Here is a 17,952-nt window from a genome sequence, read left to right as displayed (position 1 = left end):
GCCCTATACTTGCTGTCATGCACAATTTATTATCTCCTTTCTCTCTGTCTTCCTGTCCCAGGCTTACTCATCTCATTATATGTTCCGACGCCAGAAAAGATGCTGTTTGCCGTATGGTGCTAAGAGGTGCCGATATTATCACAAACACCATTTGCCTGGCTTGCTGTAAGCCTACTGATGCATCCATCGGCTTGCCTTGCTGCTGTTTTCAGTGAAAGTCCATTCTGCATTATCTTCTGTGACTTCTTATTTGTTTCCCATAGGGTGTTTCATATGGTTGAATTTGTTCAGCATCAAAGATAAATAATATTCTGGGGATATTTGCTGACATCTGACTTACAGTGTAAATTGCAATTTAAGTCCAAACTTAAAGCAAATGCAGGTAGATAACCTATTACTCAGAGTAGGTGTGAACTCCTTTCCCAGAATAATCGTAGATGCTAAGAATTTGCGTAAGTTCAAAAGTGTCCAGGCGAATATATGGAGGCAAGTTCAACCAAGAGCTAAAAAGCCTCCCAAAGGCACCATTGCTAGCTTAGGAAATCTCTGGACTGCAAACTGCTGGAGTTTGAGGCTGTTCTGCAAATTCTAGCACTGTGTTTTTCCTATGGTCTTACATGCTTCCCTGGGCCACCGTTGGCCACAGGATACCAGACTATTTGGACTTTGAGCTTAAGCTGGTGCAGCTGCTCTTTTCTGGCCTGGTTAGTTAGCTTTGCACTTCGACTACCTGTTTCTCATTTCACTACCATTTTATCTATGATTAAAATGTAGGGATATAGGACTACAGCCATTCCTGGCTCACTTTTTCAGACCCTTGTTCATTGGCAACTGAGCCTAACAGTCCCATTATAAGCAATTCAGGCTCCCTTTTCACAGTCGTTAGGTCGTTCGTCCCATCGCTGCCAACGGGATGTTTCAGAGCTTCATTTCACAGTGCTTAAAAAACGTCCTTCTATTTTCAGTTGAAATTTATTTGTGGCCATTTTATATCCATTTGACCTTGTGCCAACTTTGTTCTTTAGCTTGTGTAGCGCTCTGCCTTCCTCAGTGTTTACTTCTCCCCCACCTAGCGTGTCCATAGAGAACAACCAAGTCACCTCTTCACCAACATTTTGTGAAGGTGAAAAAGCCCGTCATCTTTAAGACTCCTTATGAGCTACGTCTCCATTACCATAATGATTTCCTTAGCGCTTTTCTGCACGGTTCCTCCTGAGTACTGCAAACGGCTGTTCAGGTGAAGCTCTGTATGAAAGCATTCCTGCTTTCCCTCCTCCACTGGCAGTGGCTTTCCTGAGACCTGATCTGTCCTTTTCATGGTTGTCACCCTGCTGGGTCGTGCTTGTCCTCATCTTCTAATGGGCTCATATATCCAATGTCCTACTCATTTCCAAATTATAAGCCCTTGCTCATAACAGCAATTCTTATTAAACCCTGAATGCGTAACCTTGCACTTCGACTATTACATTTCATCACATTTCTATTGCTTCAGAAATCAAGAACATCCTGTTACTCCTGAAAGATATTCTGAACTCCCTGCTATTGGCAGCAGCTCCTAACTTCACACGGTCAGCAGATTTTGTTAGTATACTCTGACTTTTTGTGCCAAGGTCATTAATGAGAAGATAAAATAAGATCAGTCTCAAAACATCCTTGAGGACTTCCACACATAACTTCCCTCCAGACCAATAATTCCTCTTTCGGCACAGCTCCTGTCATTGCCTCTTTAGCCGGATCCTTGCCCACATCGCAATTCTTGTACTAATCCCCCTGTTCTCCAGCTTGGCTCATAATTTCCAGTGTGGCACCATATCAAATGCTTTATTGAGGTACAGATAAATTAGATCTACCATATTTTCCTCGTCTAGAAAAAACAGTTATCCTATTAAAGGAAGATATCAAGTTAGGCTGGCTTGACCTAGTTTTAGTGAATTCATTTTTCCTCTTAAACCCATTTTATCTGTTTTGCAGTTTATCTTCACATCTTCCATTTTTTTCTTTCAAAATTTGATCTGAAGCAATGCATACTATTGAGGTCAGTCTACCGGGTCTGTCTGCACCTACTTATGACTGAGTGTACAGTACATGCTGTAGGACATATGGAACACTGCATATTGCCTATGCCAAAACCATTGTGATGAATTGTAGTATTTGAAGAGATGAAATGTACTAGTTTGGTTCCACTTTATTGCAATACTCTGTACAGGCACCGACTGAGATGAGGATGTGTCTAGGCTGTTAGCCTGGGATGTAGAAAATCCAGCTAGCTACAGCTGCAAGTCTGTAGTGTTGCTTCAGAAGGAGGTGGTGGTTATGAAAACTTCTGTTTCTATGGAGCGGTGGTGTTGGGATCTGGGTGAGACCAACTTTAATTTTTTTATTTTTTTATTTTTTTTAAGGACATACTTGAATTTTCCATTCCACAGTACCATCTGGGTGAATTTACTTACAACTTTATGATAGTCTTGGGTTTCTCAGCTCTAAAAGCAAAGCAGTTGCAAACCTGTTCTACCAGGTTGCATAAAAAGCACAAACAGCTCTTATCCCTTGACTTGGAGCAGACCAGCTCTCTCCAGGCCTAGAGAAGTGACTAGAGGTGGTTAAGGCTGTTGAAGGATCAGCTGTGGTATGGCTGGGAAGAGTTTAGGTTCCTCTGGGCCAGGTGTGATAAGAAATTAGAATGGGGATTCAAAGATAGTAGCAATAAGAGATTACACTGTCTGAGAACATGGTTTGGGAGGTCTGAGATCCTCTGAAGATAAATTGTCTGTATGCAATGTGGTCTACAGACCCCAGAAAAGCATTGGAGAATCCAGATTTTCTGAGTGTTTGGTTGACGGGAGGTTTGCTGGCGATATTGACATTACGACAGTGGCGTAGCCCTACTGAAACTTTTTGCAATGCTTATAAGCATCCTCCAAAACAAACCAGATGCCTACAGGAAATTCTTATTCTCTTCTGCTTGGAGCCAGAAGCACTCTGGTCCTTCCTTCCTTGGTCTGCTGTGCTGGGATGTGATTGAGACATCACCTTAAGCCCACACACATAGGTATGTAGTCTCCTTTAAAAGATACATACTTGAGTGTTAGCTTTGGGAGACACTCTGGGTGAATTCTAACTTGCTTGAGCTGTTTACTTTGTCCTAAACATTAAGTTCAGGGAAAGACTGAATGATCAGTGGCTGTGCCATATCCTTTTTCTGAGCATGGTGAATTGCTGGTGGATGACAATATTCCTCCCACCAGCTGAATGACTTCTGTTTAGGTGGAGTTAAAGAAGCAGTGAGAGCATGACTGTGCTTGGAGAGATTTTTAGCTACTGATTTCCTGTTCTATCTGTATTTGTGTGCATTTCGTTTGCAGTTTGTTTGTAATGCTGTTATTGAACTCTGACACATTCATTATGAGAGAATGGTATTAGATAGGGATGTCAACCCAGTGTCAGTAAGAACCAGCTCTTGAGTCTTTCTTAGTCTCAGCTGCTGTTAGGACACACAATGAACAGCAGCTTGATAACAAAAAAAATATTTATTTTTTTTTTCCTGCAGGATGGTAATTGGCTCAGTATGGAAGTTAATATGATTTTATTTGGGGATTGGTTTGTAAAGAGATTACACTTTAAGGAATCCTTGGGCATGGAGGCTTCTGTAGCTGTATTTATTTATCCAAGCTGTGGGCACTTGAAACGTCACAGCAGTAAGCTGGGTTAGAACATGGATCTCCTTGCTCCAGCAGAACATGGCTAGAAAAGAGAGTGTTTCTTGGGGCTGGTGGGATGGAGATGAGGAAGAAATGAGGAAATAATCCTTCATGAGGAAGAAATATTCTTCTACATGAGGAAGAAACTTTTCTCCAGATGGTGGGGAGCAAGGATGCCTCAGTTCAGCTTTTCAAGCTGCCAGTGTTAGTGACCAGCTCCTATTCAAGCCAGTGCTGTGCTGGCTCAGGCAGGTTGAGTTGCTTACCTGCACATTGAAACGACACAGCAGGTCAGCAGAAATCTCTCTGTATATCTCTCTAAGCTCCATGGGGTGAGCAGTCTTACCGCAGAGCTTTAGCATCTTTCTTACAAGTCCTGATCTGAGTGGGGACCTTTATATGCCCCTGCAATGTTAAGATATTGTTACAATTAAAAGAACTTAAATTTTCTTCTCAGTTAAAGCTGGTGGGAGGGAGGATGGGGATGAAGCTTGTTTTTGGAAAAAGGACAAGGGAGTGGAATTTGGCTGGAAATACTGACATGGATGTCCCAGCTTGACGCGGAAGTTATCTCTGAAGTAGATAGAAGCGCTGGTGTCTGGAGTGGGCATGTGCTGAGTTTCTGATACAAAGAAATAGCTCTGGGGCAGCAGTTTAAAGACTTGCTTCATTACTTTGGATATGTGGGTGTTGCTTTAAATTTAATGGTCACTACAAATCAGTGTAACACTAAAGCTAGAGGGCTAATGGCTTTTTAGAATAACTGAGTCAGCTGCAAAGACTGGATCCTCTGCTGGTGTGAAACACAGCAGTTCTGTCAAAGTCTATCATAAGCTGTCAATTTAGACCAGCTGGGAAGCCTGGCCCAAAAGACTGTGAAGATGAAGGCTACAAAAATTATTGAAGAAATTGACATTATTTCTCCTTCTCTCTTCTTTCCCCAGGGCAGCCATTGAGGCTCTGGCAGCTTTGCTGAAATCAAGTAAGCTTTTTTTTCTTCCTCTTCTTTCTGACTTCCCTTTCTGTGCTGTGCTGCTGGACAGAACGATGCTGTTGAACCTCATTCTCCCTTGTTATCCCCTCTTCCCTTAGTCCCAAAGGGCACTGCTTAGAAGAGAGAGGCAGTAATGCAGAAGTTTCCTATATGTTTAGCTATGGTTCCTGGAGCCCCACAGCTCTGTGAGCACACAGCCCTATGGGACATGGTGCCCTAGGTCCCAGGCAGCAAGCTGCTGAGGGAGCCAGACTAGACCTTTTTTCTAAATTCTTTAAATTCTGAGTGTTTAGGGAACAGTGGTTGTCCTGAGGCTTGGTACAGTGGAAGCAATGGGGAACCTCTCCAGCCAGGGACAAGTGCTTGTTGCTCTGTTCCAGCATCACTGGAGAGTGGGACCAGGACCTGTCTGTCCTGTGGTGCTGTTGTACTTTGTACTTGGTAACAGTGATGCTGTTGGCAAAGGCCTGGAAAACTTCTGTAGTCCAAAAGAGACGTCCTTATTCTCCCTCACAAGCTTGTCAGGTCTGATAATGTGGAGATAGGGCTGAGACCTGGTGCTTGCTGGGGTGCAGCCCTGCTGTGGGAGGCTGTGCCTAACATTTGCACCAGCTGGCTTGTGGTGTTGAAGACCTTAACATGGGTTCTCAGTCACACACTACTGGTGTGACCGTTCCTGAAATGAACGTGCTACCCATTTTTTGCCTTTATCCCATCTGAAAACACTTAGCTTTTTATTAGCAGAATTTAATAAAGCCTTGATTAAGAAAGAGCACTCTTCTACTGCAGACAATCTATTCTACAATAAATCACAATGGCGTATTGTCCTTCTCTTTCCCCCTCCTTCCCCTCCCCCCCTTCTCATTTTCATAGTATTAAGAATAAATGCATTTGTGAAAAATTGTAGCACTGGAAGGAGTGCTTAAATGAGCATGCTGCAATGGGATCGTGTCTGAGTTGCAGCAACTCAAGTGATGAATTCTGAAATAATGCCTCAGTATTAACCTTGCTGCCTAGATTTAAAGGTCACATTATTGCAACAAGGAAAGACCTTCTGGTTTGGGCACTAGATGTTAATAAGGGAGTTGTGGGGCCATGCCACAGCTGCTTGCAATACAAAAGCAAAATTAGCCTTCAAAGTAGAAAGAAATTTACAGAGAAGGCTGGAGAAGTGGAGCAAGAGCTGAAAGCTCATCTGGCAGCTTGAGCTTTTCTCCTGCACTCCTGTTTTGTGGTAAGTACTATGAATGGGAAGTGAAATTCTGTTGTCCCAAGATATTTATAGGATAAGTTTTGTGCTGGAAGGCTTGTTCTGGGCCTAGAGATGAGAACAGTATATAAAAGTAGAGGACTAATTACCAAGGAAGCTGTGAAATGTCGTCTCCTGGGGAGTTGTAAATACATGTTATGAAACTTGGTAGGGAAGCTGAGAATGATCTAGGGAATCTAAAAGGATGGGATTCAGCTCCAAATTCTCCCAGCCTTTTCTCTCCTGGAGTGAGGTAAGCTTTTTTTAAAGGCATTTACTCTTAGAATTTTCTGTGTGACTCTTCTCAGGTGATTTAGGTTGTGAAGGCATCTTGGCTGGTCCTTCCTTTTTGTGCTTTTTATGCTGTAGGAAGTGTGTAGAGGCTTTCCATACTGGAAGAACACACCGATCAGTCTGCTTGTTTGTTTCAGGTGCTTTCACAGAATGTACAAAACCCAAACTCCAATGAGAATTTAATCTATGGAGCAAAGTGGTCCATTCACATCACTCTGGTCGATCACTGTGATGTACAGATTAGGGTTCTCGTGGTCATTTGTACTGCTGCCCGTTGCAAACAAAGGCATTGCTTGAGAGAGACATTTCTTGCTTTTGAGACACCCTTTCCCGTTTGCTGTTATGTGTCCTTTTCTCCTTTATTATTCACAACTAAACAACATTGTTGCAGCAACACCAGCTACCATGCCTCCATGGAAAAGTTATTTTAGGAAAATACATCGTCTATTTTCAGCTGATGTTCTTTTAAGACACTGGAACTGGGATTTGGGAAATGGTGCCAATACTGTGCAATCAAATTGAGCACCACAGCCTGCAAGGCAGCCTGAACTGTGTTTTTTGATGTTTTCTGCAATCTGATGCTGAGTGGTCAAGAATGTCTTTTAGTTTTCTCCTTGTCCTGTGGCTCAGGACATGAGAAGCTCCAGGCTTCTGGAGCAGACTGCTCTGATAGCTGTATACAAATGAGCAGGCGGTGTCTTTTGGGGGGTGTGGGTCGGGATATGTGAAAAACAGCTCTGTTTTCTCCAGAGATAAATTCACCATGGCTGAAAAAGAGCTGGATTCTTTTCCATCATTGTGTCAGGACAGCTTTGTTTGTCACAGTTAAATTATTTATGCCCATGACCTTAGTGCCTTGGAATGGTGCAGGGTTCTTAGAAAGTTAAAAAACGTATCTGGTGAACGCTGCAGCACTTGAAAATTGCTTATGAAAACAAGAGGTAAAGCTGTCACAGCAAAGCACCCAGAAGCCCTTTAGCATCTTTTAGATGGGATACAAACTAAATGGGAGGCAGGAATCCTGGAATGCCCTACAGTACTGAATTGGCTGGCTGATTGTTGTGAGCCTTTTTGGAGACTGGCAGTAACCCACTTGCTGGGAATTGGTGGTGAGATTCAATTTTCCTGGGGGTTAAGGCTGCAAGACCGGCAGGACAAGAACACACCCGTTCTTGAGGGTCCCCCTGCGGGCCTGCCGTCTCCTGAAGTGCTACAGCCCAAAGCGATAGCGGGGTTGTGGTTATACGCGGGTCCCCGCTGGAGGGTGGGGGTCCCCGCTGGAGGGTGGGGGTCCCCGCTGGAGGGTGGGGGTCCCCGCTGCTTTTGGCAGCGAGCTGCAACGGGAAAGCGCACGGCAGTTTTGACGGGAGCGGGCAGGTGGCAGTGTGCCTCTCCGATGGATTCACAGCATCCACCCGCGGTTCCTCAGGCTGCCGTGAGCTCTGCCTGGGGCTCGGTCCACCTGCAAGAGGCAGGGGCTGGCTAGAAACTTTTTGGCCTCCGTTGCCTCCCAGAAGCTGGTGCTAAATGCCCGCTTAACAGGTGCGTAACTGCAAGAAGCAAGATCTGCCAGGAAAGGAGGCATCGGTTTAAGAAAAAAATACTGCTCCAGTGGTACCTGGGAAATTGTTGCTGTTGTGTGTTGCAGGAGAAGTTATGATTAGCCAAAGAAATAAGTGATAGGACACTACAAACTTGTGCTTTATCCACAACAGGGAAGAAATGCTTGGAAACCCTGTGCTAGGCAAGAGTGACCCTGGTTGTCCTGTTCCCCTGAGCAGAGTGGAAATCGGTAATAGTCACAGAGACAGTGAATAACGGAGGAAAGGAAAAGTTTGTCCCTTCTAATGGCAGTGCTGCCTCAGTGGAAACTTGGATTACTGACATAGAGAAGATGTTTCTTGCTTGACTATCAGCCAGTCTCACTCCTGACTTCTGATCTCTTTCCCAGCATCCCAGAGTACTTCACCAGTCCTCGCATGCTACTCTCCCAGTTGCTGCTCTCCACCTGCCATGCCCCCCACCAGCATGCAGCAAACCGCTTGTAGCAACTCCTTCCTCTGTTCTAGTTTTTTCCAATATCTATTTTCCCTCCACTGTGCTGTTAACTCCCTCTGACCTGAACTACATCATTAGACAGGCTGAACATGTTGCTTGGTAAATATCTATAATGGTGCTGAAATGCCATGAGAGCCTCAGGAGTTTTTTACTCTTTTCTTGGATGTTACAGTCAAGGTTTCCAGTGTTACACCTTCCCATCCTTCCTTCAATTTCTAGATGCTTATTGCAGCCCAGCGTGGGGGTGAGGGGGTAGATACTGATAGCTACAGATAAACTGAGGTGGGATGAGGCCAACGTCCTTCCCAGAGTCTCTTCTCTTTGTCCCAGGGTACACCTGCTACTTTTTCCAGCCTCCTTTGGCTTTGTTCTCCTTCTCTGTACATCTGCCTTCGTATTTTGCTCCAGTTTTGTCTTAAGGCTTGGGAAGCTCATCACTAAGCCCTCCTTTGCCTGCGAGATGCTCAGGTGTGGAGGGGGTATATCCCAGCTGGAGCCCATTTGAGCAGCAGTGGAAGGCAAGGGCTGTCCTCTGTGTCACTCTTAGCTGTGGGCTCTGTTGCTTTTAGTGAACTCACACCACCACCCCCACCCCCACCCCAAATAAAGCAGGCAAACCACTCCCAGTTTTGGGGCACTGGAAGAAAACGACACCCGCTATATAAGCGCAGACAAGTGCATACCTAGGGGGTTGCAGGCTGAAGGTGACGTGAAGGACTGACCTGGCCTCTGCCACCCAGCACCCGGAGCCACACGATGGCGGTGATGTTATAGGGATCCCCGCTCCCACCGGAGCATCTTCCAGTACTTATTTTGGGTGAGTAATTTGTTTATCAGCAGGTTATTTTAATCTAATTTTGGTTGTATTTGTAATTCCTGACTATCTGTGCTTCCCAGAATTAGCAGCTTGCATGCCTTTAAGGAAATTAGCTAGAGCTGATCTCAGAGGCATTTGCTCAGTGGATGTTGAAGGAAAGGGCTAGGGAAACGGGCAGGGCCCTGGTTGCAACACTTGCCTAGTAAAACTGTGATGAGCAATTTAATATACAGGTTGTTGTGACCCCTGATCATGCTTATTTCATCAAGACAATTCTGTGTCCTAGCAGCAGTTATTGCCGACGGCTTTGCCCCTCTCTTTCTATATCTTTTTCTTCCTCCTTTTTGTCATCTTTATCATCTTGCCTTCCCTTTCACCCCAGCCTTTCATCTCTCATTTCCAGCTCTTCCTTCATCATCTTCCATCAACTAAACTTTGTTTAACCTTTCACCTGCTCTGTGGTGTGTGGTCTTTATTTTTGATATATATTTTTTTTTAATCAAAGCATAAGGACTATGTCCTGTGGCTGGCAGGATAAAATAATCAGTGTCATTCCTTTCCTTTTATGCTGGCATCAAGGAGGGGCAAGTAACTCTGAGAAACAGAAAGCGAAGTTCTAGCACATAAGCAGATTATGATTTCTGAAAGGTCTGCGCCCTCTATGTCTGAATTCATAATGCTTTCCAACAGATCTACTGATGCAGGTGTCTCATTTTGTGTCAAAATAGCCCTAAGGTTACACCATGTCGGTTCCTGTAGCCACCAGCACGGTGGCTGTGGTTTGCCTAATATTTCACCAGGCACCCATTTCTCACCATCAGTCTGAGACTTCGTTACCCACCTCTGGATTAAAACTCCATTATCAGCCTGGCCCCAAATCTATCATCACAACTTGCAGGGTGTTGTGATCAGAGTTGAATTTTGCAAATAGTTCCTTTCACAATAATCTAACCCAAGTTCTGTGCCTGTCTGTTCTTCCTGATTATCAGAATGCAAATAGTCTTGATTCCTCATTTTTACATTTATTTCTGAGAAGAGCCACTTTATAGGGTAAAATATGTTTTTGAATGTCCATTATATTTCCTTCCCCCAAACTGCTCTTCATTCATAGATATATTCCAAACTGAAAGTAACTCTGTGCTCCAGAGAAAAAGGTTGGTTTCATCTCCTGGGGCATCGTGGCTTCCCAGTGTTTTGCTCCTCAGGGTGGGTACAATGGAACCAAAGTGTCGAGGAGCTGCCTCATTCTCTGTTGACCGTCCTTAATAGTGATTGCTTACTGCCTTTGTCTTGGCATAGGCAGTGTTTGTGCCTCCAGTGATGATCCAGCTTCAGAAAATTCAGTGGCTGAATTTGAGGAAGTCTTCCAAATTCTAGCATCCTTATTTGAATTCTTTCAAACCACTCTGGTCAGAAAAATCAAGCTGCAAATTTTGTGCAAGTATATTTTTTGTGGATTTCCAGCTTTCTGTTGGGTTACAACCAGAAGATGCTGTGAAACTGAAAAACACAGGAGAAAAAGGAAACCTTTTCGAAAATCAGTTTCCTTCTGGGGTTAGTTTGAAAGATTTGGAAGGGGATGGGTTGCTCTTTCTTGATTTTTACATATAAACAATGTAACAAAGGCAAATTAGACAATAATCACCATGTCACAATACAGTCTGTATGACTGCCACTGAACTAGCCAAAACCTGGAACCAAAACAAATATTTTGGAGTAGAAAGAATGAGCTGTTCTTGTACTGAAGCTGAGCTTGTGGCTGAATCCAGGTTTAGTAGCAAAACCACGGCACTTGTAGCTGTTAGCAAATCCTGCCTGTGTTCTCTGCCTTTGTGACAGTTATTCATCTGTCCTCAAGGCTTAAATAAGTGCCTGGACTCCGTGAAGTTTACACGGCACAAATACAGTTGTCTTCTGCCTTCCAACAAGAGTTGAGCTAATACCAGCTTCTTGCTGGAACTGTAGAGCCCACTGGGTCTGAATTCATTCCAGGACTTGATGGGTAACTACATTTCTCCATAGGGACAACTCTTTTTGTTTCTATAGGGAACCTCCAAGTTTATCTCCAGAAAAAAATGACCTCTCAATGACTGAATAAAACAGGTGTTTTCTCTTCACTTTATGAGATATCTCGCATCTTTTATTCCCAAGAGGTAATCACTAGAGCAGAGTGGGGAAGTTGGAGATTTTCTTATTCCTTTCACTGCTTAAGGGGCCATAGGGTTAATTTAGCAGAGCGTTCTTATCTCCAAACTGTACTAATGTATGTTCTTGGCATAAAGAATCAGCTGAGTGGCATCAACAAAGAGATTTAAACAGATAGACAAAAAGATGAATATCTCTTTGTTCTGCCTGGTAAGCAGTGCATTGCTCATCATATTTCAGGTTGACTGTAATTCAGTTTTGTGATTAAATAGGCTTCGTGTTTTCCAGTGGTCCCTGTGTTCCTGGCACATGCTTCAAAGGGGACTGGAATGCTGGGAGGGCTTCAGGAATATCCACAGAAACACTAGCAGTCATGAGACTTTATCTACTAGACTAAAACCCCAGCTTTAGAGTCTGTCCTCGTCCCCCAGCACAAAATCAGAACTTGCTCAAACCCGAGGATTTCTTTGTAGTGTGATCCCCTCACTAATTTAGATGCATCTTTAACCATTTGATGCTTCCATGCCTTGGCTGTGCATCCATGTCAAACGGTTCTGGCTAACTGCACGGATTATTCAGGCCAGGTATTCTGTGCTGCCGTGCTTAAACTTTCACTGGTCAGCAGTGCTTCCAGCAAGGCAGAAACGGAGGGTCAGTTCTAGAAGTGTGTGAAACTAAGAAGACATCGAGCACTCCCCTGTCACCTATCCCAGCCTCAGCAGGCAGAATTGAAACCCTTGCAAAGAAAGCCAGAGATGCCAGAATAAGACTAGGAAGACAGGCTGTCACAGAAGAGTCAGAGATCACTCAGATCTGATACAGTAGTTATTTAATCAGTAAATAGGTATGTAAATTATTTAATAAGTACAGATGGATTGGCAGTCAATTACTGTTCACTACACTTAATATGGGATACAAAAACTACATCATAAGCTTACTATACGTATCTTAGTGTTAGGTGCATGCAACAAAATGTCACTTACCAACACGTGAATGTCTGGTGATCAGGTAAGGGGTCCCTCAGTTTTGAGGGGTCACCTGGAGAGGCATCCCTGCTCAAGGGGAGATCATCGCCATGCAACCAGCTGCTATGGAAGGAGAGTTCAATAAGCCCTGATGGCTGCAGATATTTATAACATAAAATGGTTGATTTCTAGTCAGACTTTCTCCTGTCAATATAGTTTTGGCTGCTTATCAGCCCAGTTTCCAGCCAAACTATTTTTTTGGTGCTGAGTTCTCACTAATAGCCTCAGACAACAGGATTAACTCCAGTTAGGTGTGCTTGCTGAGCGCCTGCCTGGACCAAAGCTCCGTTAGTTCAAACAGGAGAGCATCTGCCACACTGACCATGCAGGAATCGCAATAGGCAGCACCACCCCTGGGCACTGCTGAAAGCTGTGTGGAGGGAGAACTTCCATTTCCACTGGGCACATCCAGGGATGAGGAAAGGGACTAACAAAAGAATAACAGCGAAAAGGTCAAAAGACATAGGACACTTTCCCACTTACCACACAGATCATGCATACTCACTCCAGGAGGAGTGGGTTCTTGCTGCCTACAAATCTGTGCAGTGCTGCTCGTACCTGTATGATTCATTTCCACCATCTGTATTTGTGCCAAAATATAGATAGATACCCATGCAGGTGCATCCCTAGATGGAGAGACCAACAGACACAGACAGGTGGGGAGGCCTCCTTTTTCCATTCTGCCTTCTGGAGATCTTGGCATACTCCCTCCTTCATTTATTCCCTAATTTATTGACTATACAACTGAAAAAAATGGAAGAAAAAACCAAGAAAAACACTGACAACACAGGAGAGCAGGGGAGAATCAATGAAATGAGACAGGACAAACAAAACAAATGGGTTTTTTGCCCCTTCAGCAAGTAATTATCATTGCTTCTGATCAAAGTGCTGAGGAAACTATAGTCCTGCCTCTTCCATCTCCTCACAGAACAGGCTATCTCAGCTTCACTTTTTAAAGCAACTGTTCTGATCTTAAAGGTGATAAGTATTCCAGAAAACATGAAGGGAAACACAGCGAAGTTATTTTGCTCAGCTTCCTCCATGCTTTTCACCCAGCGATTAAAAACGGGAGCCTGGGACAGTTGTGTGCTCTGGTCCCTATGGAGCTGGGATCCAAACACGGAAGCCTGTCTTGAAAGACATGAGGAAAACTTCACAAACACATTTTATGAGGAGATTTTTATTATTTTTTTTTTAAATTAAATTCCCCGAGAAGCTCTACCTATAGTGCTTTTCCAGGACAAGGGAAATACCCTTGTCCTATCAACACTGATGCAGAAAGCTTAGGCTTCAGGCACTGGATGCTGGGGGCTGTAAATCCCTAGATCTAGTCCAATTTTGTCTGCCTCTGAACCGTTCAGGGAAGCTTTGAGTCTGATCTAAATTGTCGCTACCTTACAGTCCCTGACTCGCTTCTTCTTGTCATGTTTTATATATTTATTGACTTTTACAGAGCTTTCTGAGTAATTCTTCAAGGAAGATTGACTGATTTAAGGGGTTAGTCATCCTGCAGGTTAGTAAACATGACAGCTGGTTGAGGATTAACAGGAAATCATGAATAAAATCATTGGGGTTGATAAGGGATTCTGAAGCAATTAAAGTTTTCTTGCAGAAAGTCAACTAGAAAAAAGAAACAGAGTGAAGGTCAAAGGAGAAGGATGACCTCCTGCATACTGACAACCGCTGAGCCCTCAAATACAAGAGTACTGGTAGAGTTAGTGTGAGATGGTTAACAACAAGGGGATAAGGTGCTACAAAGAACTGCAGGCCAAGGTATAGGAGACCAGGCAGATCTGTGAGACCAGCAGGTTGGTGCAAAAACATCTCAACAGGGTAGCGTGAAGGTGCGGAGCAGGATTAAAAAGAGATGGTAAACTGCTCTGGAGGTGCTGTTTATTGCCTGCCCTGTGGTGCCAATGGAAGAGAAAACTGCAGGACAAGACCAGGTGGCAGAACTACCCTCCAGTGCCTTCTCCAGGTAAGGGTTTGCTCATATACGGCAGCAAGCAGGCTGAGATGACTTCAGACAACTTCCTTCCACTTTCCAGTACCTCCATCTACTTCATCCCTGGGACTGAGGCTTGCTGCCTACTAGCTGCTTCCTGATTATTCGCTCCCTGCCTTCACTTGTTACTGGTTTGCTTAATGCAGCATCTTTCTGTTCTCTCTCTTAACCTCTAGCTGCTTCTCCTGTCCTGTTAATCCCCACTGATGACTTTAACATTCCAGGTGTGAGAGGCTCTGGCACTTTGTTTAATGAACTGGAAATGAATTGGAGCCTACTGGCTCTGGAGATCCCATACCAAGAGCCATCTGTTGTGAGCTGCAAATGCTGATTGGTATTCAGGGAGCTGAGCTCCAGTCTTACGTATGCTACCTGGCCCCTTGGTTGACTACTGAGCTCCTGACAGCTTCTAATGTGTGTCACAGCAAGGAATGTCAGGACCAGTCAGGAAAATATGTTTAGGCAGGGTTAGGCTGAAGGGAGGGAGCCTAGAGTCTGGTATGGCTTCATGTTTGTCCTGTGGAGCAGGGCAAGGAACCCAGTGAGTGAAGGGATGTGTTTTAAAATACTCCGCAGAATTTGTGTTTTATCACAAGTTTTATAGTCTTTTCCTTTTAGCCTGATATCCTGGAGATACATGATTAAGGGAACTTTGCAGCTTTCCTTTCATATTTTTATAAAGCTTATTTTTTGAAAAAGTATATTCTTTGTTTTCTTGCCCATGCAGTAAAGCCTTTTAAACATTACTTGAATGTGACCTTTAAAATCTCAGAGCCAGAAAGCAACAAAAAAGGAGCCTAAACTGCTGTTGCTTATGTTGGTTGTGTTTTGTTAATTTTTAAATACTGCGAGTTTCTAGAATGATTTGATTCATGTCTTTCATTATACAGGTATATGTGGTAATACATTTAGAAGTTAAAAATAATTTCACTGGCTGTGACAGAATTATACAGCTAAAAGGTTTCTGGATTTGTTGATCTCAGCAAGGTGTTCTCTTGAGACTGAAGTATAGCGGTATGTGAAGATTATATGACCTGCTGTCAACTAATCTCAGTGGTTTTTAGCTTTTGTCACTCCTCAGGAACTCTTACGGTGCTGCACTTGAAACCAAGTTTATTAGCACTTGGAAGGAGATACAGGCTCTGCCCTTTCCCCACCCATGGTCTGATTCATCTGGAGGGTTCTGGAGCATCCATTTCCACCTGGACAGGAGAGATACAGCTTCATGTTTTTTAATGTATAATTCTAAGAGCCTAGCTCATCCTTAGGAAATAACAACATCCTAAACTGTCAAAAAAGAAAAAAAACAAACCCAACAACTTTTTTTTTTTTTTAAACTGAGACCATTAAGCAAGAATGAGCAGGTGTTACAGTCTGAGTTTGAGCTCCGAGTAGCCATGTGGTTATCAAACAGCGTGAGTAGTGGAAAGAGTTTAATTCAGCCTTTTCCCTTCATTTCTAGAGTCTAACAGCCGACGGGCAGTGAACAGAGGCTACCTGGGTGGACTGCTGAGACTGTATCAAGACTGGCATCACAATGATGTCTCCAACAACTACATTTATATTCGTAGGGGTCTTCTGCTCTGCCTAAAGCACATCACCGACATCCAGCTGGGCAGAGAGACTTTCCTTGGCTCCCGGGGTATGGAGATTCTCTTTACAAGCGTACAGGTAAATGGTGCTTTTGTGCTTAAGTGAGATGGGTTGGTGGTTAGTGCTGGGTCCTACCTCACAGCGCAGGAAATTCCACAGTTTTATCCTGAATTTAAATAACATACAAATGAAAAAAACCCTGATATTGTTAAAATAAAAAGTATGGACTTTTTCCCAGCTAGTGCTACAGAAAAGCTGAAATGTTTATATTTAAAACTAATTTTAATTCTTTCTGAGCTTCATGAAAAATGTAGTTCAGGCTTTTTAATGCTTGTTTTCCCCACCCCTGTGGATCTTACTGTTGCTTGGACTTCATCTGACAGCAGTGCAGTATCTCCACAGAAGAGTTGCTTAGGTGTTTCATGAGGTGTTTTCTTTCGAGTATCCGGATGGATAGCTCCACCCAATCAGTCTTTCACACAAAAAAGTGTTGACTTAGCCAGGCTTTTGCTATATGAGAAACATCCATCAACTGTTTTTCAGGAAGCCCAGTTTTAATCTTGTGAAACATTAATATGGGTTCACCAAGAAAGATGACATGGTTCTGAGGATGGGATCCCTGTAAGGTATAGAAAGGGCAGGTACAGGACAGCAAGAGTTCCTTCTGGTTCTCTCACCCATGTGCTTCCTTAGGCTTCTTTGGGGAAGTCACTTATGGAGAAACCTTCAGTTCCTGACCCATGTGATTCCACAAGGAGGGCTTCCATTGTCATTCCTCCTGGCCAGTGCATTGTCTCATTCTAGGACCATGACAGACAGAATGAAAAACCTGTCCTCTTCTCCTCCAGAAAATCCATTGCCTTATGATCCAGTGTATTTGCTTCTTCACCTTTCCCATTGCTGTCATGAGCAATTTTCCTGTGACCGAAATATTTCTTACCAGTAGTAAATGGTAGACTTGTAGAATTTTTTCACTTTGTTTTCCTCATGAGGAATTGACTGCTTTTTCAGGTGGGCTGAGGTGGCCAGGACAAGCAGATCTTTCCAGGGAGTATGACCTCTGTTAATGAGAAGTCCCTGGTCTGCAGAAACTTGAGTAGGGTGGATGGCAACAGCTGCTTGAGGGTAGATGTCAGCTCGTTCCCACTCAAGACCCTTCTTCAGCCCATGTAGCTTTCTGAGCTAACATCTCCTGATGGCTCAGCCTGGGAGCAACCCCATGGAAAGTACAAATATGGTGTCACCTTGGGTGAACAAACAGGAAATGACATACGGAGGCTCCAGTAAACACGGAGGACGCTAATCCTTCCAAAGGTTAGAAGTGGAGCGGAAACGACAGCTGCAGGGGCCTCCGGTTTGCTCTGTTCTTCTGCTGTGCACTGCTAGGGACATCTTGGAAGGGGAGTTACCAAGGTTAATAAATTCAAAGCTAGCGTTCCCTCAGTACTTCTTTGGGATATCGTGTGTCTCCAAGACATGAAGTGTCGGGGGGAGCCTGGCAGCCCTAGGAGGTCTTATTCATGCTCTTCCCTGCTCTGTTCTGAGGTGGGGGCTGCTGTGGCTCTGAAATCTTCATAATCTTCATAGTAAACAGAAAATGGGAAAGCTATTCTCCTGAGGGGAGCTGCGGGCTGTAGTAAGACAGAGAGAGACAGGGCAGGCAAAACAACTCCTGCCTGGGAAGGCAACGGCTCTTTGTGTGTGCAGACAGTATTTTGGTACCTTTAGGAATTTGCTGGCTGTGGTGGTTAGCCTTGACTGAACTCTAGGCAGCTAATGAGAATTTTAAAGGTTTTAAGAGCTGGCTAGAAAAGTTCTGCTGAAGCATTTTAGTTTATATATATATCTATATCTCTGCTGCAATGGAAACAGCTTTGCCAAGATGGGTTTGTTTTAACCTTCAGTGGAACTCCTGTTTACAAAGCTTGTGTAGATTAGTAGTGACCGCTACTTTATTTGAGGAGAATTTAGAGATATTTGAGGAGAATTTAGAAATATTTTGAGTGCTGCTCATACCTGGAATGACAAATTATTTTAGATAATTAAATCATTTGTGAAAAGGAAGCACTTTCTG

General features: G+C 43.8%; 1 protein-coding gene across 1 annotated transcript in view; it reads left to right on the top strand.

Annotated features, from left to right (window-relative positions):
- Positions 1 to 17,952, top strand: part of AGBL1 (AGBL carboxypeptidase 1) — a 273,140-nt gene that overhangs the window by 24,086 nt on the left and 231,102 nt on the right. Inside the window, exons 6-7 of the mRNA XM_056347385.1 lie at positions 4,643 to 4,680; positions 15,748 to 15,956. Of these exons, the coding sequence (XP_056203360.1) occupies positions 4,643 to 4,680; positions 15,748 to 15,956 (247 nt within the window). The remainder of the gene's footprint in view (positions 1 to 4,642; positions 4,681 to 15,747; positions 15,957 to 17,952) is intronic.

The sequence above is a fragment of the Falco biarmicus genome, chromosome 7 (assembly GCF_023638135.1).
Source record: "Falco biarmicus isolate bFalBia1 chromosome 7, bFalBia1.pri, whole genome shotgun sequence".
NCBI classification, from domain to species: domain Eukaryota; kingdom Metazoa; phylum Chordata; class Aves; order Falconiformes; family Falconidae; genus Falco; species Falco biarmicus.
Note: the sequence above shows the minus strand (reverse complement) of the source record. Positions and strands in the feature narration are given on the sequence as shown.